The 25,487-nt window shown below is 41.9% G+C and overlaps 1 protein-coding gene across 13 annotated transcripts in view; it reads left to right on the forward strand.

Moving 5' to 3' along the window:
• Window positions 1-6,906: 6,906 nt before the first annotated feature.
• The window catches only part of myo5aa (myosin VAa), a 203,624-nt gene continuing 185,043 nt past the window's right edge, over window positions 6,907-25,487 (forward strand). For all 13 annotated transcript variants that reach the window (XM_041174847.1, XM_041174850.1, XM_041174851.1 and 10 more), the window contains exon 1: window positions 6,907-7,025. In XM_041174847.1, coding sequence (XP_041030781.1) covers window positions 6,999-7,025 — 27 coding nt within the window. In that variant the 5' untranslated portion in view covers window positions 6,907-6,998. The remainder of the gene's footprint in view (window positions 7,026-25,487) is intronic.

Below are 25,487 nucleotides of genomic sequence, written 5' to 3' on the forward strand. Positions count from 1 at the left end.
TCTATTTGCACGGATGAATTTTACCAGTTCAGTTATGAAAGAAAAACTTGCATTTATATGGAGTTTTTCATGATGTCCAAAGTGCTTTATAACCAATTAGTGCTTTTGAAGCAAAAATAAAATCAAAATGCTGGAAATACTCAGCAGGTCTGCCTGCATCAGTGGAGAGAGAAACAATTAACAATTTGAGTCATGACTTTTCATCAGAACAGATCTTGAAGGACCGTCACTGTTGTAATCTTGAACTTCAACTGGATCACTTCCAGTTTCTTTAAGAATGTTCATTATAACCTAAATTTAATTGCTTTCTGTTCTTAATCAAAGGTAATCTGCTTACGATTGGGTAATCGGACAAAAGTTTGAGGTCTGATAAATATTTAATACTGAAACAGTACAACTCTTCTAATTAGTACTTAATACCTCTCACTCAACAAACTTCTTGGTATCTCTTCTACATCACAAGATGGTTACTTTTTTAACCAAGTTAAAATAAAAAGATGGGTATAAATTAGTGGCTTTGCATAACATAGCATGCTTTCAGCCTTTCAGCTACACACTGTTTGGTTTCTGAAACGTCCATTCAGAGCTGGAGGGAGTGCTTGCATAACTAGTTTTGTACAAGCTGTCCTATGCTGATGATTCCAGGTCAATTTTGGGAATTGCGGTGTTTCTATTTGAGATACCAGCAGACTACAGGAAAAGCCCTTGTCTATACCAAGAAACAGGCAAGGAAGAATAACATTTGGATACAATATCCCTAGTTGGAACTCAACATAGGTGAAATCTTAAACAATATTGGATCAAATTAGGTATTAGTATCTGAATTTTCAAGACAATGAAAAGATCTTTGCCACTTGGAAAGAGGGAGGAGAGCAGCTTCTATTTTCCAATACAGATCAATGTCAGTAGCTAGGGATCCCAATTCTGATCGGCATGTGGTTATCCCTGGAAAAGTATATTCTCAGGTTTAGAATAAAGGCAAGTTGGTACTTAACTATGAGACTTCTTGATCGGGTTCAAATGGCTACAAAACAGAAACCATTGGGAGTTGAGAGTGGTTACTGAAGATTAGCAAAAGTTGGGAAGAAGCGTTCCACAAGGATCAATGCTGGGATTGCATTTTGCAATAGCATGTTAAATGATCAGTAACTTACACTCTAAATTATCCACATTTATATTAAAAATCTCCAGCTGAAACTCACACTTAGTAACCTAATATTCTATAAACATTGATTCTGGGTATAAAATGCAAAAGGTTTCATTTAATCTAAAATATTGAAATGCAATCTACAATTGAAGCGATTATCATGTGTTGAAGTTACAGCATGACAAATGTCATGTAGGCTATGAAATCCTGTACACTGACAAAATACTAGTGTAAAGTAACTGGAAGTTCAAATATTAAAATTACAGCTGGAAAGTTATCAAAGCATATTAAATTGAACTTTCGCTAAATGTCCAGACATAAAGGTCAGAGGAAATGTGGGATATGTGACTTCTTTACAGATTTCACCAACTGGTTTTCATTTCTGCGTTAGAGACTGGCAGGCTGGAGTATGTATAGTGCAAAATAAAGATCAGTTCTTTATACTTCTGTTTCTCAAATTACATGATTTTAAATCAGAATTTTCATTGGAATTTATTTCAGTGAACATCAATGATTACCATAAGCAATCAAAATATTTGGTAATGCAGTGCAAGTCATCTGGTCCAACATTTGAACTAACCAGCTGATACAAAACATTTCATTGAGACCAGAACTTAGCAGCTAATTTTGAATAAAGAGCTTATTTCAATGTGCGGTATTAGTGTTTTTATAGTCCTTCATTTGCCAATTGGGAAAGACTGCTCAGGGCTCCATTCAATGCCACGTTGATAAGTGCTGCGAATCTACTAATGGCAGCAGTCATTTTAGGTACTAATAAATGCAATCTGCAGTATCCTTTCTTTCTCATTCTCGTTAAGCCCAGTGTAAGGTATATTTAAAAATGAAACACAAAATGCTGAAAATACTCTGGCTTGGCAGCATCTGTGGAGAGAGAAGCAGAGTTAACATTTCAGGTCAGTGACCTTGCACAAGGTGTATTTGCCTGCTGATCACACTAACCCCAGTTGACATTGGTGATTCAGTAATTGATGTGCATCTTGTTTTTGTATTTCCATCCATGTGGACTTGGATTGAAGCACTAATGGGTGGTCTGATTAGCAATTGAGTTTTGGAAGTAAACTGCCTGCTCAGCAACTTCATACCAAATAATACAGGCTGAACAAGAGCCACCTCATCAGCTAATTTGGACTACATTGTACAGATTGTTTGAAATAAGATGGTCTAGTTGTAAACGAACACCTACACATACTAAACAAGTTTGCACATATACACTCATGAATGATTTTGTTTTTATATTTTACATTTCAAATAAGTTCAGAAACCAACTTTCCACTGGTATGGAAAAGGGCAAGAGAAGGTTTGATGGAGATCTTACCATAGATTTACAGAATAGTTACAATTCAGAAGGAGCCTTTTGTGTCTGCCAACGCTGCAAGAGCAACTCTTAGTCCTATTCCCTTGTCTTTTCCCTGAAGCCCTGCAAATGTGTTCTCTTCAGGTAACTATACAATTCTTGTTTGAAAGCCACGATTGAATCTGCTTCCAATACATTTGCAAGTGATAAACATTTCTAGTGTACTCCAGATCTTAACTACTTGCTGCATTGTTTTTCCTCATGGAGCCATTGTTTTTTTTTTGCCAATCAGCTTAAATTTGGTTTTTGTTCCTTCCACCAATAGGAACAGTTTCTCCCTATTGACTCTGTCCAGACCACTCATGATTTTAAACCCTTCGTCAAATCCCCTCTCAACTTCCTCTTTATGGAGAACAGCCCCAGCTTCTGCAATCTATTCGTGTAACTGAAGTTCATGATCCCTGGAACCATTCTCAAATCTTTTATACACACTCTCTAATGCCTTCACATTCTTCCTAAAATGTGGTGTCCAGAACTGGATACAATACTCCAGCTGAGGCTGAATCATTGTTTTATATTGGTTTATCATAAGATCCTTGCTTTTGTACTCTTTATCCCTATTAGTAAAGCTTAGAAGACATTTGGCTTTATGAACTGCTCTCTCCACCCATTCTGCCACCTTCAATAATTTGTGCACATATATTGCTAGGTTCCTCTGCTCCTATACCCCTTTTAGAATTGTACCCTTTTTTGCACCTTTCTCTTACCAAAATGAATAATCACATTTCTTAGCATTAAATTTCATCTCTCGCCTGTCAGTCCATTCCACCTACATCCTTTTGAATTTTAACACCATCCTTACAGTTCACAATCCTTCCATTGTGAAGGGTTTTGATTCAGTAAATAGGAAAAGACTTTCCACTGCTTAGGGATTTGTCAATGAGGTGTCATTAATTTAAAATTGGTAATGGGGAAGTGGTTACACAATTGTTAGAACAATGAATGCAGTATCATAGGGTACAGTTGAGACAAAGGTCATTGTATTTTTAAAAGGAAGAGGAGATAAACGTGAAGTACAGAGAGCAGAACTATGAGGAGAGTGGGTTAACATTGGATTACTCTTGCAAAAACTAATACGGACGATTGACTGATGTTATAGCACAGGCAATGGTAAATACAGAGTTCAAATCCCAGAGGGAAACTTGAGACAATTGCCATAACTATTTTTGCAATGTATGTTTTGAGATGTGGGCTTTGAATTCAGTAGTAATAAGACCAACAAGCCTTATAGGTTTTTATAAAATTAGATGAAACATTTATTAATGAGAGAAATGATTTTAATCACGTACTTATATCAATAAATTTATACAAAAACACATAATTAGATATTCACTTGCATTATCATAGGCTGCAGAGTTCTGGGCCAAGCACTGGAACATGGGATTAGTGTGGTCAGATTTTTGTTGACAGGCATGAACATGATGGGATGAATAGTCTGTGTTGTAAATGTCTATGAGTCTACATATGTCTACAAAGTACTACTATAATAACTTCGAAATCCCCTAACTAATCTGTCTCCGAGTTACACCTCCATTAAGATAACAGTAAGACACAGATTTTAAAAGACCCAGGCAAAGAAACATGATACCCTGAACAATCCAATTCAAAGTGAGTTTTCTTAACTTCAGTTCGTTGTAGACTGCAGCTTGAGATATAGATGCTGAAGGCTTTTCACACTTGTTACATCCTAAAATACCTGCTTTTACACATAGCCTTCTCTCCTTTATATATATTTTCCCTTTTGAATACAAATTCCTATTGTTTCACTATGTCTTTGGACTTTACCTCCCTGATCATGAAAATTTATCATAGTATTTTTACCAGTAATCTTTGGGAAAAATAAACACGCTGTTTCTGACCTTCACCTGGATAGGTGACACATTTCACCTCCCCTTTGAAAACAATCTAGTCTGGTTTAATTAAAAATGCAAATGTTCTTTTATACCTTACATTCTAAACTTTCCCCAACATTACAAACCTAACTTAATTTCTAAATACATCAACACCTTCAGACCAGCTGCTTTGAATCCAATTAAGTCTCGCACAGACACATATACCACTATTTTACAATAAACTCCAATAGCATTATTATACTTTCCTGACACTGAATAGCCTCCTACTCTGCTGTCAACTTACACTGTTCCTACCATTAGATATCCCAATGTGAGTGTAATGCGCTCAGTGCGTCTCTGGTCAATTTCAGGCTCATTGTGTTAATCTAACTCTAGACATTGTCCACACTGCGGTCAGTTTTAGTTTTTACCTCATCCTTTTGACCTGGTCCTCTAGCAGTATGACCCTTGCTATATGAGACAGTCCCTTATTCAGTCCTTTTCATTCATTTTCTGTCAGTTTATCACCCTCTCCAGGTACATTCACAGCACTATAGTAGTCTCGGTACAAAGAATTTGAGTTTGCAGCAATACAGGTTGGCCCGCCTATGAGCCTTACTGTGTAAAAGCAACCTGGCATTTATACCTAACATGGAGCTTGTTTAGGTTCCCTGGAGGAAACAGTCTTGCTCCCATTTGGAGTCAGTTCATGAACATGGCACCTGATTAACAATTTAATTGAATATACAGTGGTTTCAGCTTCACAACAATGATAAACTTGTTGAATGTGAACTCTTCTCTGGGGCACATTTCCAGAATAGAAGCGTCAGTACAAAGCAGTCTACCATGGAAGAAGGTCATTCAGCTCATCGTGCATAAACGGACTCCCTGAAAGGGCTGACCATCTAGACCCATTCCCCAGACCCCTTTCAAGTATTTATCCAATTCTCTTCAGCAAGTTATTACTGAATCCCTTCCATCATTTTCTTAAGGTAGTGAATTCCAGAACCTAACAACTCCCTGTGTATTTTCCTTCTTGCGTCACTTCTGGTCATTGCAACCTGAATGAAGTAACAGGATCTGACCAAACGAGTCTAGGTTTTAATATCTGATGTTGTTACATTAGGTTTCACATAAGTGGGGTAGGCAAAACCGGCACTAAATTTGCAATGCAAATTCATCTTCCGAGTTTCTATTTCGGCCAATTGTCACACGTTAATTAATAGGTTTCAGTTGTTTAATTACGTTATAAACATAATTGCAACAAATAATTGATTATTACTATTGTTTGGCAAATTAATTTGGCCAAACAATTTACCAGGTCAGCTAATGAGTCTGAGATCAGCAGTGTGCTTGGCCTAAATAGCCAAGTGGTTATGGTACTGGGCTTGTAACCTCAAGATCAAGAGTTCAAATCTTACAATGGCAAACTATGAAACAATGTAACTTCATCTGAAACAGATGGAAACAGGTTTACTCAAAAGAGTATCAAGAGTTCCAATCTCACAATGGCAATCAGCAGTGTGCTATTTGAAAGATTTAAAAGATTATCAGCAGTGTGCTAACGTCTGTTGCCATTGGTTAACTTATTAATCTTGTATTTGGAAATTTAAAAAAAAACTGCAAAGGGTTTAATAAATGATGTCGTTGGTTCCTGCAGTTTTGTGGAGATTGAGTGACCCCCTTTCTGGAGATACACATCCCAAATCAAACCATCCGTTCTGGAAAACATTTAATTTGGAGAAATTCCTGAAGCCAAGTTCTGAACGAAGATGAGTTCCTTTCAATATCCCAGCTCATTTTTTAAAAAAAAATTGTCAATTACATGCGAACAAGAGGGGGACGTGAGATATTTTTAAAAAAATAAAAACTCCCAGAACAAACTTCAACCGCCTTAACATGTGTCAACCCTCTGCAAACGCTTTGGGTGGAGTCGAAGTGGTTTCGAGTGCAGAATTTTGTACAAACACGTTTCCTGACCAGACGTTGCGCACACAGGAAACTGAGCCTGTTTTTTTTTGTGTGTGTGTGTGGTTTTTGAGAGAGGGTGGGTGGCTGCTGACCAATTCTGTGCGTGTGTGTTCTGGTGTCTCCTCTATGTCTTGCCTGTTGGTTGGGATGTGATGCTGGGGGGGGGGGGGGGGGGGGGGGGCGAGGTTGGCCCGCCTATGAGCCTTGCGGTGGCGCTGTCTTTCCAGGGCAGCTCTCTGACACTTGTCTGTGTGACTCGCTGCTGCCAGCGGGAGGCGCACTGAGCACTGATTCTGGGGAGGGAGGGGGGGGGAGGTTTCCTTTTCGCAGGAAAGCATCTTTCGGTCTTATCTGCCTTTGTACCCAGAATGCACAGCCGGGTAGCATTTCAGTAACACAGGTAACATGGCGTGCGGTACCTTGGGCTGAGATTTATTTTTTTGGGGGTGGTGGTGGTGCAGGGAAGTGTTGGGTGTAGTGAAGTGAGAGCTGTATTGTCTTTTTTTTAACCCCCCCCACCCCCCACCCCCTGGAAAGCCTTTATCTTGTTGCTGCTGACGTTCATTCACCCCCTTCCCCCCCCCACCCCATTCCTATTCCCATTCCCTTTCCAGCCGGTGTCCCGGGGGCTGCTCCGGACCGTTTTGCAGCCGCAGACTCGCCCCACACCAGAATGGCAGCATCGGAGCTTTTCACCAAGGTACAGATTTTAACATTTCACTTCGACCTGTTATTTTATCAGTAACGCGATCGGCCGCTTTTTTTTGGGGGGGGGGGTTGGGGGGTGTTGTTTGCTATTCGAAATGATCGTTCTGCATCTCATTTTGACTGTAGAGTAGCTGCTGTGAGGCGAAGCGCTGAGAGCATCAGGCCAACATTCGCCAGGAGGGGGGAAGAGGGAGGACAATGAATGGTTATAAGAGGAGGAGAGACTGACCGTGGTCATTCCTGCAGCCGGCACCATTTAGAAATGCTCTTAGAGATTGGATCGTGATTGTGCTCGGGGGGTTGTGGTTGTATTGCATCTTGCTGCAGGGGGCGAGAACCAGATGCGATTCATTCCATGTCCGTGGATCTTTTCTAGTAAAATGGATCTAGTCCCAATTTCCCCTAAACCAGGGCTGTGCAGTGGCTGAGGTTCAGTATCTCAGTGGTGGGAGCAGAGATTTTAAACCAACCCCCCCCCCCCCCCCCCAAAAAAAAACAAAAACCGCCCCCATTACTTGTCAAGGAAATGGAACAGAACCAGCTGATTTTTTTTGACCTAAAAAGTGAAAGCAGGAAGAGGAAAGCATTTTGGTTCTTGGCATCATCGGCACTTCCTAAGGTCACCCTTCGAGCAGCATTGAAACAATGTGTGAAATGAATGAAACCCGCTCCCCGGAGCTTGGCTCGTGCGTGGATCCCATTAATTGAACAGCGTTTGAATGCGATTTGGATCTTATTGTTTCCCCCCCCCCCCCCGTTTGCTGCTCGCACTGTAACATGTTGCAGTGTTTATTTTTAAGCAAATTGTAACCGCTTGACGGGCCATTTTGAAACCGTTCGGTCGATCCTGAAAACTGGAGGCTGACTGACAGAGTGAATGATCTCAGAAGGGATGCAGCCACGTTTGTGAACATACAAAACACAGAGATTTGTACCAACCGGTTGACTGCCTTGGATTCACCTTTTCAATGCAGTTCACATCCTATTAATTCCCCCACTTTATTAGGCAGCATTGGTTCCCCTCTTCTGGCAACAGCCAAGTCCATCAAGAGTAAATCATTTCTAAATCTTTCATCATTTGTTTGCTGATTTGCAGATCCATTCTGAACGTCTGGCTGTGTTGTTGGAAATGTTTCAATTAATACTTTGGGTACATCTGATTTAAGCAATGCACCCATGAGGGTCTTTGATCAAATTTTGCTCTTAGGTACTGTGTCTCAGAGTTCACCTGGCAGGGATAATAAAGTATAATGTCATCAAATAGTTTAGTCAGAGTCATTAGGTTCCCAGCAGTTCATGATATATGTAGCACTTAATTCCAAGAAGCTGATCATTCCAATTCAGGGTGGACATTCATGTGTGGAGTGCCATCGTTAATTATTTTAATAGATTTAGTCCATCCATTGCAGAAATGATTGATGGAACGTTCCAGTTATGAGCCCATTCAAATAGTAAAATGCCTTTGTTGAATGTATGGCCGATCATATCCAGTAGTGAGTGTTGCAGAGTTTTTATTTATGGGATGTGAGCTTCACTGGCTGGGCCAGCATTTATTGCCCATCCCTAGTTGCCCTTGAGAAGGTGGGGGTGAGCTGCCTCCTTGAACCGCTGCAGTCCATGTGGTGTAGGTACTCCCACAGTGCTGTTAACGAAGGAGCTCCAGCGACCCAGTGACAGTGAAAGAATGGCGATATATTTCCAAGTCAGGATGCTGAGTGGCTTGGGGGACTTCCATTTGGTGGTGTTCCCATCTGTGTGCTGTCCTCATCCTTCTAGATGGTAGTGGGTCGTGGGTTTGGAAGGTGCTGTTGAATGAGTCTTGGTGAATTCCTGTAGTGTATCTTGTAGATGCTACGCGCTGCTGCTTTTGTGCATCGATGATGGAGGGAGTGAATGTTTGTGGATGTTGTACCAATCAAGAGGGCTGCTTTGTCTTCGATGGTGTCACGCTGCTTGAGTGTTGTGGGAGATGCACATCCAGGCAAGTGGGGAGTATTCCATCACACTCCTGACTTGTGCCTTGTAGATGGTGGACAGGCTTTGGGGAGTCAGGAGGTGAGTTACTCATTGCAGGATCCCTAGCCTCTGACCTGCTCTTGTAGCCACAGTATTTATATGGCTGGTCCAGTTCAGTTTCTGGTCAATGCTAATTCCCAGGATGTTGATGGTGGGGGATCCAGTGATGGTAATGCAGGGGGAATGGAACGTTAGGAGGTGATTATTAGGTCCTCTCTTGTTGGAGATGGTCATTGCCTGACACTTATGTGGTGTGAATGTTACTTGCCACGTGTCAGCTGAAACTTCAGGCACTAGATGTGATTATTGCCAAACTAATATGTGAAAGACAGACAAAGAAAGACAGATTTGCATTTATAAAGCACTTTTCCACACCTACTGGGTGTCTCTAAGTGCTTTAAAACCGATGAAGTACTTTTTGACGTGAAGTCACTGATACTGTTGAAAATGCAGTAACCAATATACAAAAGCAAGCTCTGATTTTGTGGTGTTTATTGAGGGATAAATATTGGCCAGGGCATAGAAGAGAACCTACAATGTTCCTTGTGGGATTTTTTACATCCATCTGAGCAGCCTTGGTTTAATATCTCATCTCCAAAATTACACCATTTTTGCAATGATGTAGTGTAGATTTTTCCTGGGCTGTGATTCTGTGGGTGCCAGGCACCTCCTGGTATCTCGTCTCATTGTACATTACTCACTTATGAGCAACAATGGTGTGGATCAATAGCCAAGTCAACTAGAAAGCATCATAGCCAGTCTAACCCTGTCCTTGCCTTCCATTCACAAGTGCTTACAGTTTGGATGTCTGGATAACAATCATGAGGGAAAGCTTGAGCAATTTCCTCTTTCCTGCCTCAGTAAATGGGGAGCTGTGGACAATTTTGTGCTGGGATCTTTCAGGTTTCCAGCTCACTGTTCAGTGGATTAACTTGCTGAGCTCTTGGGAGAAGGGGGTAAATTGGTTCCATGTTTAGGACCTTGCAAGGTGTTAAATTGACTTTTTTGTTGGGCAAGTGTGATGGGATTAATTCTCTGCTCATCAATATGTGGAATGTCCACATTTTCTGTTTTTGTTATAGCCCCATTTAAAATAAAAACGGCTGAGAGTAGTTTGAGACAAAAACAGAGTGAATTTGAACACCCTTCGACTTTGTTTCAACACTTTACCTTAACCACAACATCAAGTGCACCATAACTCCCAACAATTAGAGTTTCCTCCTCCCTGACCCGATTGTGGCCTTGTTAAGTACAGTAATCCTGTTAATATATGGTGGATTATGAACTTTTGCCCTCAGGCTGCAATGAAGCTGCCCAAACCCATTTCACGTGAAAACGTCAGTTTTTGAAACGCCAGCTGGGTTTGAGTTCAGTCCCAGGAATCTGTGGTTCCAGCTTCATGTGGTGCCTAGTCCCATACAATGCTACAATTTTCTTCTCAATGGGAGCTAGTCCTCATTCCTCTTATTTCTGAATTTGCAGGTCTGTTGGGTTATGGTGACAGAATAAGTCAAACTTAGTTCCATTATGTAGGATGACTGGATTTTTTTGTGTTTTTCAAAAAAATAAGCAAATGTTTTGGAAATCATATTTCACAATTTTGGTCACTTTCTATGAAAAGTGCACATTGATGGTCATGAAATTAGTAAATTGATTAGAGCCCAAATGCCATAGTCGTATCTATGAAGATCTGAACCAATGATTCATATTACATTTGAGCTGGTCATATAATCTATGTATATTTGTTTCTGAATATGGTTTGTCTTATCAAGTAGAAATAAGTGGTGCACTGAGGAAATGAGAGCCAACTTGGTTACCCAGTGCTACATTCTAGATGCTCTTCTCATCTTCTGAAATTTCACTGTAACTTGCTGTGGCATGGGGTGCTTGGAAATTGGAGACAGAGCCTGAAATTGAGGCCTCATCCTCTGCTAAGTCAAAAATCAACCCATTTGACAACTGATGGTGGACTGTGTGTGATCAACTCATTTAGATCCGTGATTGATTTCTGTGCCATTTGCACATCTATTGCGCTGCTACATATGCTGACAATAAATTATTTTGTATTGTTTCTGAAGCAGAGGTTCAGGGACTTTATTCAGTATTGTTTCTTCTGAATTTTGGTTTTGGTGTCTTGTGCCTGTGGGAAAGCGATGTTTCAGAGGACTGCTGTATTTTTGCCTTATGCTTCCTGAGCTTTGTCAATGCTGTAGTAGTATTGTTCATTAGTGTAAGGGTGAGGGATGCACATTAAAGATTAAAGTTCTGATGTGTTTTCACGTTAAAAATAATTTACAGATCTTGCCTTTGCAGTTCCTTGTAACCGTTCTATATTTTATTGTGTGATCGTTCAGTGCTGTACTGTCAACTTTGAGTCATTTATGAAAATGTTATCAAACATCTCCAACTCAGTGGACTTACTCACTGAGTGATTGGAGAACTGTTGTAACTTAACCAAGTGTGAACCTAGATGGTGAGCATTGCCAACCCACTTGACCGTGGAGGGGAGGCAGAAGGGCTATAGTTAAGCCCAATCCTTCTCTTGCCAAATGCCAGATCTGCACTTTCAAATGGGATTGATGTATAGGAATCAGGAAGAGCAGCATTTTCTTTGCCTGTCCTTAGCCTGAGGACATTGAACCCAATTGTATTGCCCCCATCACCACCCCACTAACACCTCCAATCTTGTATTTAACCACTGCGTCATTGGAAGAATTGTTTATGAATCACAGAATTTTAACAACACTGAAGGAGGCCATTCGGCCCATTGTGTCTGCACCGATTCTGCAAATGAGCATTATGACTTACTGCCATTGTCCCGCCTTTCACCCCCGTACCCCTACACGTTATTTCTATTTGAATAATAATGCCCTCTTGAATGCCTCGATTGAACCTGCCTCCACCACACTTCCAGGCAGTGCATTCTGGACCCGAATCACTCGCTGTGTGAAAAAGTTTTTTCTCACGTTACATTTGCTTCTTTTGTAAATCACTTAAAATCTGTGCCCTCTCGTTCTTGATCCTTTTAAGAGCAGGAACAGCTTCTCCCTATCTACTCTGTCCAGCCCCCTCATGATTTTGAAAATCTCTGTCATATCTCCTCATCCCTTTTCTCTCCAAGGAGAACTGTCTCAGCCTCTCCAATCTATCCTTATAGCTGAAGTTTTTCATCCCTAGAACCATTCCTGTAAACCTTTTCTGCACTCTCTCCAATGTGTTCACACCCTTCCTATAATGTGGCGCCCAGAAATGTACACACTACTCCAGCTATGGTCTAACGAGTGTCTTATAAATTCAGCATTATCTCTTTGCTCTTGTACTCTAGGCCCCTATTTATAAAGCCCAGGATACTATATGCTTTATTAACTGCTCTCCACCTGTCCCGCCACCTTCAATGATCTATACACCCGGGTCTTTCTGCTCCTGCCTTCAAAATTTCACCCCTTATTTTATATTGTCTGTCCATGTTCTTCCTACCAAAATACATCACCTCACACCTCTCCGCATTGAAGTTCATCTGCCACCGATCTGCCCACTCCACCAACTTGCCTATCACTTTTTACACTGTTTAATATTATAGAGCTGTACAACTTTCTCTTCAGGATTTTCTGGACAAAAAAGGCTTTAATCATTATATGGCTGGGACCTACATATACCTAATAGGCATGTGCTTTTGTGGAAACATCTAAGATAATGTGAGTTTAAATGGGATATTCCAGGTATGTTTTCAAACAAAAAGAACTCAATGAATTTTAGATCCAGAAGGACACTGCTGTATGTTTCAGGAAGATGGTTTTGAATTTTCTGTTTATCATTGGTACTCCTGTTCTTATTTATTGTTCAGCTCTGTTTAATCTTGAATTTTTACAATTACAGAGCAGGCTATTCAATGGCGGAGGTATTGTGACCAAGGCTAATGTCTTTGGACAACATTTACATGTGCTGGTCAGTACCAGGTTAATTTATCAGTCGGGGTGCTAAAATTAGAAACGGTGACATTGGTGAGAAGGAAACTGAAATTTAGCAAGATTCTGGCTTCTAATTCCTAAATGATGACAACTACAAGAAGTAAATCTAGGTATCAGGAGGTGACATATTCAGGCTCAGCTGTGACATCTGTCCTCTCAGGCTTGCAGGTGAGGAATGGCCACTTGGGTAATGTACCAAAGACCAACAACTGCCTTTTCAACCTAAACCAAATAAGAGTGTCCGTGCCTTCAAAAGAGGAGTTGAGGCAGTTGGCTAAAGGAAAGATGCTCATCGCTGGACCAATAACTACAGCTGTATTAGCCCTAGCATATTTAAATGATATAAAATTTCTGCCTAATTAACATATCATGGTTCAATTTGACTGGTGCTTTTACACCCACGCCTCGTGTCCCTTGGTCTTTATAAATCCTAGAATTCAAGAATTAATTCATGACTTGTCATTTTGCAGGCTGGTGCCTTCCTACCAAATATTTTTAATATTTTCTACTAAATGGAGTTAAACAATCAACCTTTTCAATCAGGTCTGTTTTAGAATTACAGTGCTGCACTGTGTGCTATTTTATGTTTCCTAAGCTTTCTGTCAGGATTGCATTGCTACACAGTGGTTTGTTCAATTAATTTCCTTTCCCTCTTATGTCAGCAGGAAAACTGTAGTTTTTATTTTAGGAATATATTGAAAATGGTAAATTTAAAAAGAGGAAGAATAGTTTGAGGTAAATCCTCAATTAGTTTTCTTTTTTAGCAGCAATAAATTTAACAATTAAATGTTGAGAAGCCAGGGAAGGGGAATCTTTCATCTGCAGGGACTTAGACTCATGACGAACTGGCTGTTTTTTACAGGGTCATTTACTTGCGTGGTACCAGCTGAGCCTAGCCTCTGGGAAATGACGTAACCACCAGGCAGGCCTCTGTGGTCTGCTACCAGACTGAGCAGCTTGTGAAATCATGCCTTTATCACCACACTGAAACTCTGAAAGGGTTATGCAAGCTTGAGGGTTGAGCACCAGCAAAAGAGCAAAGATTATTCTGCATTTCTGCAGCACATAATCCTGTTGTTGTCATCAAATTGACACAAAGATAAATTTATCACTTTTCTGCAAACAGCCGGCCCCTTGTGCTCGAATGGATGATGGGAATGTTGTTCTAGGGCAATGCAAAAAAAATGCTTAAAAGACCTCATTCACCCAGAAATATCATGTTCTCTTTGTATCAGGATTGTGACCTTGTCAAGATTTCCTGTATGTTTTAAGGAGGAGGGGTTATCATATACTTCATCATTTCATGAATAAATGTTCCATTTTATTTGTGGGAAGGCTGCAGTTCACATATCATCTAACCTGACTCGAATGTGCCAGTCATCTATATGAGCAGAAAATAGTTCCAACGCAACATTTGGGCTTGTTACATGACTGAGGGGATTAAGAGATGGATTGGGATTTTGTGTATGTGAAAGTAAGTAGTTGTTCTGTCATTTTCTGTACTGTCAGGAAACGAAGCTTGACTTTTAAAATTAGATCCACTGTTTTTTTCAAATTTCCAAATATTTAATTTTGTCAAGCTCCCAATTCCATGTAGCCAGACCGAAATAAATCAGATTCAGAAATGTCAATTGGAGAATGGAGTATGTGGGGAAGATAAACGTGGCTTGTCGAATAACCGGACGCTTTGATGCCAGAATAACAATGATGTATTACGGAAGAAACCTTATTTTTGCGTTTCCTTTTTTTATTAAAAGGACAGTAACGTTTGTATTTGTGCACTCTCCATTAGGCAGAGATGGTACCAAGTGATGTATGAGCACATTGCATGATTGTAGCAGCAGCCAAAGCAAGCTAAGTTTTTTAAAAAAAACTTAAGGAAACTTTAATTAATCTGAGAGTACTGTTATGGGTCTAAAATTACAAAATATTTAATGAGACATTAAACCCAGCCTTGTCTGTCTGTCAGGTAGGATTTAGTGATCTTATTCACTGTTTAGTTTTCTTGGTGATCTGGTGATTTCCTTCCTCAGTCAATATAACCAGCTGGTTATTTATCTCATTTGATGTTAGTGGGATCTTGCTATGTGCAAATTTTCTGCTACATTGACCTATATAACAACAGTGACTACATCGTAACAGTAATTGATGGGGATGTGAAGCACTTTTAAAAATAGCCAAAGTATGTGATAAGGCCCTTTTCTAAATTCAAGCTCTATTTTGCTGCAAAATAGTGCAGTCACAATCTCTCCTTGTACGTTGTAAATAATACTCTTTACAATCTTGGAATCGACATATTGGCATTTAAAATACTCCACAAACAAGTGGATGTGAACCTCTGAGTGGCTATTTATTACTCTGTTTGTACTTAAAAGGGGACTGCTGGCCTCTATTCCTATACCCCAGATATTAACCTCCCACTTAGCAAAATTATTAACATTTTAATGAGCATTACTTGGTTGCCCATACAGATTATAAACCGGTATGTATTATCATGTATCTGATACTTGACTTCTTGTGACTGTAGTTGTAAATGGCAGAGAGATCAGTGTTGTCCACAGATGAAGCACTTCTTGTGATCTATTTTGTCCCTGGCATTATAAGGATGATTAGAAGTTACGCTGACCAGTGGCATTGTCCATTGTCTCTGGCAATACTCCTATGCTATAAATTGTGTTCAAAGCATTGCCCGCTGTTTGAGTACTACAGACCATTCTGCTGAGGGCTAAATCACATTGATTCCCTCCATTTTCCATAAAATTTATTACTTGAAAATAATAGACCTTGTTTTGAATCTATTGGAGGTAACAAACTGATTTTACAGTAAAGTTTGCAGCAGTGCATTTATACTATAAGCTTAGTGTTGATTGGGGATTGGTTCTAGCTTTGCATTGACACTAAACTTGTAAGGTTCAAAACAAAAACAGAATTACCTGGAAAAACTCAGCAGGTCTGGCAGCATCGGCGGAGAAGAAAAGAGTTGACGTTTCGAGTCCTCATGACCCTTCGACAGAACTTGCGTTCGAGTCCAAGAAAGAGTTGAAATATAAGCTGGTTTAAGGTGTGTGTGTGGGGGGCGGAGAGAGAGAGAGACAAAGAGGTGGAGGGGGGGTGTGGGGGTGTGTGGTTGTAGGGACAAACAAGCAGTGATAGAAGCAGATCATCAAAAGATGTCAACGACAATAGTACAATAGAACACATAGGTGTTAAAATTAAAGTTGGTGATATTATCTAAACGAATGTGCTAATTAAGAATGGATGGTAGGGCACTCAAGGTATAGCTCTAGTGGGTTTTTCTTTATATATAATGGAAGTAGGTGGGAAAAGGAAAATCTTTATAATTTATTGGAAAAAAAAAGGGAAGGGGGAAACAGAAAGGGGGTGGGGATGGGGGAGGGAGCTTACGACCTAAAGTTGTTGAATTCAATATTCAGTCCAGAAGGCTGTAAAGTCCCTAGTCGGAAGATGAGGTGTTGTTCCTCCAGTTTGCGTTGGGCTTCACTGGAACAATGCAGCAAGCCAAGGACAGACATGTGGGCAAGAGAGCAGGGTGGAGTGTTGAAATGGCAAGCGACAGGGAGGTTTGGGTCATTCTTGCGGACAGACCGCAGGTGTTCTGCAAAGCGGTCGCCCAGTTTACGTTTGGTCTCTCCAATGTAGAGGAGACCACATTGGGAGCAACGGATGCAGTAGACTAAGTTGGGGGAAATGCAAGTGAAATACTGCTTCACTTGAGAGGAGTGTTTGGGTCCTTGGACGGTGAGGAGAGAGGAAGTGAAGGGGCAGGTATTGCATTTTTTGCGTGGGCATGGGGTGGTGCCATAGGAGGGGGTTGAGGAGTAGGGGGTGATGGAGGAGTGGACCAGGGTGTCCCGGAGGGAGCGATCCCTACGGAATGCCGATAAGGGGGGTGAAGGGAAGATGTGTTTGGTGGTGGCATTATGCTGGAGTTGGCGGAAATGGCGGAGGATGATCCTTTGAATGCGGAGGCTGGTGGGGTGATTAGTGAGGACAAGGGGGACCCTATCATGTTTCTGGGAGGGAGGAGAAGGCGTGAGGGCGGATGCGCGGGAGATGGGCCGGACACGGTTGAGGGCCCTGTCAACGACCGTGGGTGGAAAACCTCGGTTAAGGAAGAAGGAGGACATGTCAGAGGAACTGTTTTTGAATGTAGCATCATCGGAACAGATGCGACGGAGGCGAAGGAATTGAGAGAATGGGATGGAGTCCTTACAGGAAGCAGGGTGTGAGGAGCTGTAGTGGAGATAGCTGTGGGAGTCGGTGGGTTTGTAATGGATATTGGTGGACAGTCTATCACCAGAGATTGAGACAGAGAGGTCAAGGAAGGGAAGGGAAGTGTCAGAGATGGACCACGTGAAAATGATGGAGGGGTGGAGATTGGAAGCAAAATTAATAAATTTTTCCAAGTCCTGACGAGAGCATGAAGCAGCACCGAAGTAATCATCGATGTACCGGAGAAAGAGTTGTGGAAGGGGGCCGGAGTAGGACTGCAACAAGGAATGTTCCACATACCCCATAAAGAGACAGGCATAGCTGGGGCCCATGCGGGTACCCATAGCCACACCTTTTATTTGGAGGAAGTGAGAGGAGTTGAAGGAGAAATTGTTCAGTGTGAGAACAAGTTCAGCCAGACGGAGGAGAGTAGTGGTGGATGGGGATTGTTCGGGCCTCTGTTCGAGGAAGAAGCTAAGGGCCCTCAGACCATCCTGGTGGGGGATGGAGGTGTAGAGGGATTGGACGTCCATGGTGAAGAGTAAGCGGTTGGGGCCAGGGAACTGGAAATTGTTGATGTGACGTAAGGTGTCAGAGGAATCACGGATGTAGGTGGGAAGGGACTGGACAAGGGGAGAGAGAAGGGAGTCAAGATAACGAGAAATGAGTTCTGTGGGGCAGGAGCAAGCTGAGACGATCGGTCTACCGGGGCAGTTCTGTTTGTGGATTTTGGGTAGGAGATAGAAGCGGGCCGTCCGAGGTTGGGCGACTATCAGGTTGGAAGCTGTGGGAGAGAGATCCCCAGAGGAGATGAGGTCAGTGACAGTCCTGGAAACAATGGCTTGATGTTCAGTGGTGGGGTCATGGTCCAGGGAGAGGTAGGAGGAAGTGTCTGCGAGTTGACGCTCAGCCTCCGCAAGGTAGAGGTCAGTGCGCCAGACAACAACAGCACCACCCTTGTCAGCGGGTTTGATGACAATGTCAGGGTTGGACCTGAGAGAATGGAGTGCAGTAAGTTCAGAGAGAGACAGGTTAGAATGGGTGAGAGGAGCAGAGAAATTGAGACGACTAATGTCGTGCCGACAGTTCTCAATGAAAAGATCGAGAGAAGGTAAGAATCCAGAGGGAGGGGTCCAGGTGGAGGGAGAATATTGGAGATGGGTAAAAGGATCTGTTGAACTGGGAGAGGACTCCTGCCCAAAGAAGTGAGCCCGGAGACGAAGACGGCGGAAGAAGAGTTCAGTATCATGCCGAGCCCGATATTCATTGAGGTGAGGGCGTAAGGGTATGAAACTAAGTCCTTTGCTGAGCACTGAACGTTCAGCATCGGAGAGGGGAAGGTCAGGGGGTATAGTGAATACACGGCTGGGGTTGGGATTGGAAGAAAGGGTGGGGACGGAGGAACAGGCAGGGGTGGGGGGTCCTAGATGGGTGTTGGTGTCGATGAGTTGTTGTAGCTTGCGTTCCTTAGCACTTGAGAGAAAGAGAAAAAGTTTCTTGTTGAGGCGTCGGATGAGCCGAAGGATAAAATGAAACTGGGGGCACGCGCAGCTTTGAAAAAGGGTACGGCGGTGCTGCTGGAGGGAGAGGTCGAGTGTGTTCATATGGCGGCGCATGGCACCGAGTGTGGATTTCAGAATGTGACGGGAACAGCAGTCCGAGAAACGTTTTATGTCCCGGAGATACCTGTAATCCTGGATGGGTTCGAAACATGAGGGGTGGAATTTCAGTTGAAATCCACGTGGGGTAAGTCGGAGACGGAGACAGTCACTGAGAAAGGAGATATGGCTGTGAAAGCGGGTTTTAGTAAACACCTTGTCAAACACCAGGAGGGAAATGGAAAGCAAAGAAGGTGAGCAAGACAACAGAGAGATACAGAAATTTTGTCGCAGAGAGGAACAGAACTTCTTCAAGGAGGTAGGCATTTCTTGAAGAGCAGTGGCAGTCAATTAAACACAGAGATAAGAACAAAAAAACTGCGGATGCTGGAAATCCAAAACAAAAACAGAATTACCTGGAAAAACTCAGCAGGTCTGGCACGTGCTCTGAAATGGAGTGCGACCACCTCCTTCAGGGAATCTAATTTGGCTTTGTTCCCTTAGATCCTCATGTTAGATTTAGGCTGCTTGTATGCTATAACTAGAGTGAATTACTAAACTTTTAGAGGCAATACTGAGGGCTAAATTTTTTATTCTTTTTTAAAATTAAAAAAAATTTTTTTTTATTCTGGGCTCAGGTTTTCAAGGTGTCAAATGCAATACTTGAACTAACCACATTTTATTCTTCATCAGAGCACCAATTTCTTTCTTTATACAATGGGTTCCTACCAAGCATTCTTAACTTGTATTTATTTAGACTTTTCCCTCAAGCTTTCTATGGCTAAAAATTTGGACTCCTAACATGTCCGTAATCAATGAGCGTTTAAACAGTGTGAAATCAGCGTTGCTATGTAAAATTTTCATGTAAATATCAAACAAAACGATGGACATCTGCTTTAAACACTTTGCATATCCACAGGGGAGTTGCTAAGCATTAATAATTCTACTAAGCTCTGTGTGGTCTGCTATGCACTAATTATTAAGAAAGCATTGGAGGATTACTGCCTTTGAATTATCACATGCACTGAAACATTGACTACAAGTTCTCCAAGCAAAAAATGGTGCTCCTTATGTAATAAGGCATTGCATTATTGATCATAGTTTGTATTGAGCAAGGCAAATGGACAATCATGGTTTTCAACAGTTTACATTGTTTTGGAAGTGGGCGTTGTTTCAAGAGGTATATAGATATACGAGTAAATGTGCTTCTATTCAAAACAAAAATAAAAATACTTGGAAAAACTCAGCAGGTCTGACAGCATCTGCGGAGAGTAACACAGTTAACATTTCGAGTCCGTATGACTCTTCAACAGAACTACTGCTTCTATGCAAACCTTTTGTATCTTTTCTGTTCCACTTAAGTGCCCTTCTTTTAGCTTGGAGCGTTTGTACACTGCACAGACCGCCGTCTGCATGAACTCTCTAGATTTCACCACCTCTGTCTGATCGATATTAGACTAATGTACTTGTGCATTTTGGACACTGGTCCATAGCCTTGCCTAGAATTGAAATTCTAGACTTGCTCTGCTATCTTCTGCCAGTCCCCAGGACTTCAAGAGTTGCTTCAAAGTGCAGACTAACATTCCACTGATGTGGCAAAGCTTTCATTTCCTTCCCTTCCACTTCCTGCTGAAAATGTGTGGATTAAAGTTTGGAACATGTTCGACTTGGAACTGGCAAAATACGAAGTTGCTCGGACCTCTCCCACCATCTCCCACCTAGAAAATGAGCAAAAAACTGAACGTGCCCTGCAATAAGTTGCCATCTCAAATAACCCGTAATGTAGGTCTCTGATGTGCAGTTGTATTCAACTATTTGTGTAGTGGGAGATTCCATTCATTCCTTGCAAAGGAATCACAGATTACTCTGGAATTGTATTGCAATTCTCTATTGTCAAGTCTGATAAATTGTTTTAGAATTGTATCGCTGACAATGGTAAAAACTAAGGCAGTTTTCTACTCCATACCCCCACCTTTCTGCACTTTCATCAAACTCCGTTCATCGCTGTGCTCTCTTCTCTGCTTCCCCATCCTTGCATTGTGACACTGCTCTAGCCTGTTATGCTCAATATGGCTGATCCTAGGTGCTATATGATGACTGAGGGATCAAATATTTTTCCAGGTATCAGTTTATTTTAGAATTTGATCTTGGCTGTCAATCTCAGGTCTGGGTGCCATCTTTGAACTATATTGCATGTTGAAGGAAATGATCTCCCAACGAAGCGGCAGGATGATCAAATGAAAGGACAGCATTTTCATTTCTATTCTGCCTTTCATGACCTCAGTGCTCCATAGCGCTTTACAGCCAATGCAGTTCTTTTGAAATGTTGTCATTACTGTAATGGTGGCTCAGTTTCCCAACAAGTAGCATACAGCAAGATCCTGCAATGAGACGTATAACCAGATAACCTGTTTCAGTGATGTTAATTGGGGGATAAACGTTGGCCAATCCACAGCTGAGAACTCCTCTGTTCTACAAATGGTGTCCAACCATCTGCGAGTGCAGAAATTTAATGTCTCACCCAAAAGACTGTATTCCACCCCCCCCTCCTCAAATACTACACTGGGTTGTCAGTTTAGATTGTGGTCAGGTCCTGGAGTGAGGCTTCAACTCATGACCTTCTGACTTAGGCAAGAATGCTGCCACTGAACCAATATTGACACATTCAATGTCTTGAAGAGGAGGGTGGGCTGAGGGTGGAGTGGGACGAACACAGCTAAACTGCAGTGGCTCAGGACAGCCTTGGCGAATCACAAGTATACATTTAAGCCTGCTGTAAAGCTGGTTGGTTTGCAGAGGTTATGGTTTCATATAAACTGGCGATGTAGAGATTCACATTTTAAACCTGTAATTCCCCTAACCTGAAAGAATGTTGCTATATCATCATTAAACCATGACAAAAAGGTTAACTTAAGGTTTAAATACCCATCGCCATGCCCCAAACAAAGTCTAGATAATTGACCAAAATTACCATTTTCAGTAACACTTCTTTCAGTCTGGGACAACTCTCCAGGATCACATGAGAATTTTAGGACAGATACACTGCTGCCTATAGCCTGTTCCTGTGAAGCACCTTGGGTCTTTTTTTGCTGTGTTACAGGTGCTATTTAAATGTACATTGTTATACACTGTGCTCCAGAAGTGCCAGGGCTGAAATACAGAGCCACAGTGATTCATGGGGCAACCTCTGCAGCCAGATTTTAACCTGTCGGCTGGCAAAACACAGGCAAAATGTACCAGCTGGCCTATGCTCATCCTGAAGGCACTAATACAGGCCCACGCTCAGCAACCACAGGACATAGTTTTAGAAAGAGCACTAGGGGCAAGCTGGGGCAAAGACAATTGATGGTTGAAGGTTGTTTCTGCGATTGGAAGCCTGTGATGAGTGGTGTACTACAGAGATCGGTGTGGGACCCTTGCTTGTTTGTAGTGTACAGAATATAGGAGGTATGATCAGTAAGTTTGCAGATGACACAAAAATTGTTGTCATAAAGAGTGAGGAGGAAAACCTTAGATTACAGGACAATATAGATGGGCTGGTAAGATGGGCAGAGCAGTGGCAAACGGAATTTAATCCTGAGAAGTGTGAGGTGTTGCATTTTGGGAGGACTAACACAGCAAGAGAATACACAATGAATGTTAGTACCCTAGGAAGTACAGAGGATCAGAGGGACCTTGGTGTGCGTGTCCATAGATCCCTGAAGGCAGCAACACAGCTAGATAAGGTGGTAAAGAAGGCATATGCGATACTTACCTTTATTAGCCCAGGCATAGAATAATATAAGAGCAGGGGAGGTTATGTTGAGGATGTATAAAATCACAGTTAGGACACAGCTGGAGTACTGTGCATGGTCCTGGTCGCCACACTATAGGAAGGATGTGATTGCACTGGAGAAGGTGCAGAGGAGATTCACCAGGATGTTGCCTGGGCTGGAGCGTTTCAGCTATGAAGAGAGACTGGATAGACTAGGATAGGCTAGGGTTGTTTTCCTTAGAGCAGAGAAGGCTGAGGTGGGACCCGATAGAGGTGGACAAAATTATGAGGGGCTTAGATAGGAAGAAACTTTTCCCCTTAGCAGAGGTGTCAATAACCAGGGGCCATAGATTTAAGGTAAGGGGCAGGAGGTTTAGAGGCGATTTTTCACCCAGAGGATGGTTGGAATCGGGAACACTCTGCCTGAGGGGGTGGTAGAGGCAGGAACCCTCACAACATTTAAGTAGTATTTAGATGAGCACTTGAAACACCGTAGCACACAGATCCGAGTGCTGGAAAATGGGATTAGAACAGATAGGTGCTTGATGGCCAGCATGGACACAATGGGCTGAAGGGCCTGTTTCTGTGCTGTATAACTTCATAATTCTATGATAATTACCTCTGAACCCCAAGAAACGTGACCCACATTTAGCAATATTTCAGCAAAGGTAGAAAGAATAGGTGTGTGTCTGACAGCGTTTTCCTGACTTGGCTTTGCCTTGGTCATGGAGCATCAGGAGCTGCACACTAAGGAGGTGTACAGGGTTTCCAGTATGTAAACAATGTGCTTAAGCAATTGTGTATTGAAACTTTTTGAGTAGCAATCCTGCCTGTGATTTCTTTTATCCGTTGGGGTCAGTTTGTGCAAGGCCTTTCAGCTTCTAATACAATGTACTAGGATCCTAGTAGAAAAGCTCTGTTTTCTGACTGTAAGAACTGTAGTTAAATATCCAGCTTGTGCTATTCTAGCTACTGAAATAAATTGGCGTATTAAAGCTGTCTAGACAGATTTCCTACCTCTTTCAACATTACACATTCTACTTCTAATCAGGTGTGGGTTGGAGTATGAATGTAATCTGGAGAACTGCCATTCCCACCTCTTGCATTTCTAATTTGTTTGCCTCAGTTAATTTATTATTTTAACTGCTTGTTAATGGGCCTTATGCAGGAATAGGAGTAGGCCATTCAGCCCTCCAAGCTTGTTTCACTACTCAGTTGGATCATGGCTGATCTGTATCTTCACTCCACCCACTTGTCTTGGCCCCATAACACTGAATACCCTTGCTAAAGAAAAATCTGTTGTCCTCAGTTTTTTAGATTCCAGTTGACCCCCCTACACCCCAGCTTCGATCTTATTTCTTGACATTGCCCGTGAATGGCATAACCCTAAATTTAGGTCCGTCCCCCTTGTTTTGACTTCCCCACCAGGGGAAATAGTTCCTCCACAGATCACCCCTTGATTCTCTTTATCGAAAGATGCCATTCTATTATTCAGAGAATATCCAGGAGTTTTCTGGGTTCCTGGATTTTATGTATCCTTCTTCAACATCACCAAAACTGTACAACTGCCTAAAACAAAACAGAAGGGAGTACCTTCAGAACAATGACTACAGGGGCTCACCACTACATTCTCCAGGCACATTGGGGGTGGGCAATAAATGCTGGCCTTGCCAGCAACACCCACATCACAAACACGAAGAAAAAAAATCTATTTTTTACAGTTAGGAAAGCCAGCAAAAGTACATGTGGAGTAAAAAAAAAAGTGCAAAGCATCCAGAAATAGATGTCACAATTTTTTTTTTACCAAGTATCAAAATGAGGAACAGAATGAGCAAACTAATCTGTCGAAGGGTCATGAGGACTTGAAACGTCAACTCTTTTCTTCTCCGCCGATGCTGTACAACTGCCTACTTATTTCGTTGCTGTTTTGTGATCTTGCTGTGTGTTATTCAGGTAAATTCAGCAATCATTCATTGCAGTTAAAAAGTAATTCACAGCTTGAATTAAGCATTTTGAGAAGTCCTGAGAATGTGAAAGGCAACTATATAAATGCAAGTTTGCTCATTCTGTTCCTCATTATGATACTTGGTAAAAAAAAAAATTGTGACATCTATTTCTGGATGCTTTGCACTTTTTTTTTTACTCCACATGTACTTTTGCTGGCTTTCCTAACTGTAATAAATAGATTTTTTTTCTTCGTGTTTGTGATGTGGGTGTTGCTGGCAAGGCCAGCATTTATTGCCCACCCCCAATGTGCCTGGAGAATGTAGTGGTGAGCCCCTGTAGTCATTGTTCTGAAGGTACTCCCTTCTGTTGTGCTGTTAGGTTGGGCATTCCAGGGTTTTGATCCAGTGACAAGAAGGAAGTGATAAGGATCAGGAGGAGGCTATTTAGTCCCCTGAATCGGTTCCCCCATTCAGTGAAACCTGCCTCTGCCTCAAATCCCTTAATACCTTTAGGTTTAAATTTAACCATTGCCATTTGCAGAACGGAGTTCCAAACTTCTACTCTCCTCTAGCTCAGAAGAAGAGTCATACGGGACTTGAAACGTTAACTCTGTTTCTCTCTCCACAGATGCTGTCAGGCTTGGGTTTTCCAGCATTTTCTGTTTTTATTACCAAACGTCTATTACACTTAGTGTATAGAAATTCAGGCCAGACCTTACACTCCTGAAAGGTCTGGCCTAAATTTTAAACACTGCCCCCTGCCCCAGTAGGGATGATATGTAACTTGGAGGTGGTGGTGGTTCCCTACACCTGCTGCTGGTGTTCCTCTAGGTGTGAGACATTGCTGGAATTTGGAGGTGCTGTCAAAGAAGCCTGGCTATTTGTTGCAGTGCATTTTGGAAATGGTGCTCACTGCAGCCTGTGTGCTGGCAGTGGAGG

This window comes from Carcharodon carcharias, chromosome 26, assembly GCF_017639515.1.
Source record: "Carcharodon carcharias isolate sCarCar2 chromosome 26, sCarCar2.pri, whole genome shotgun sequence".
NCBI classification, from domain to species: domain Eukaryota; kingdom Metazoa; phylum Chordata; class Chondrichthyes; order Lamniformes; family Lamnidae; genus Carcharodon; species Carcharodon carcharias.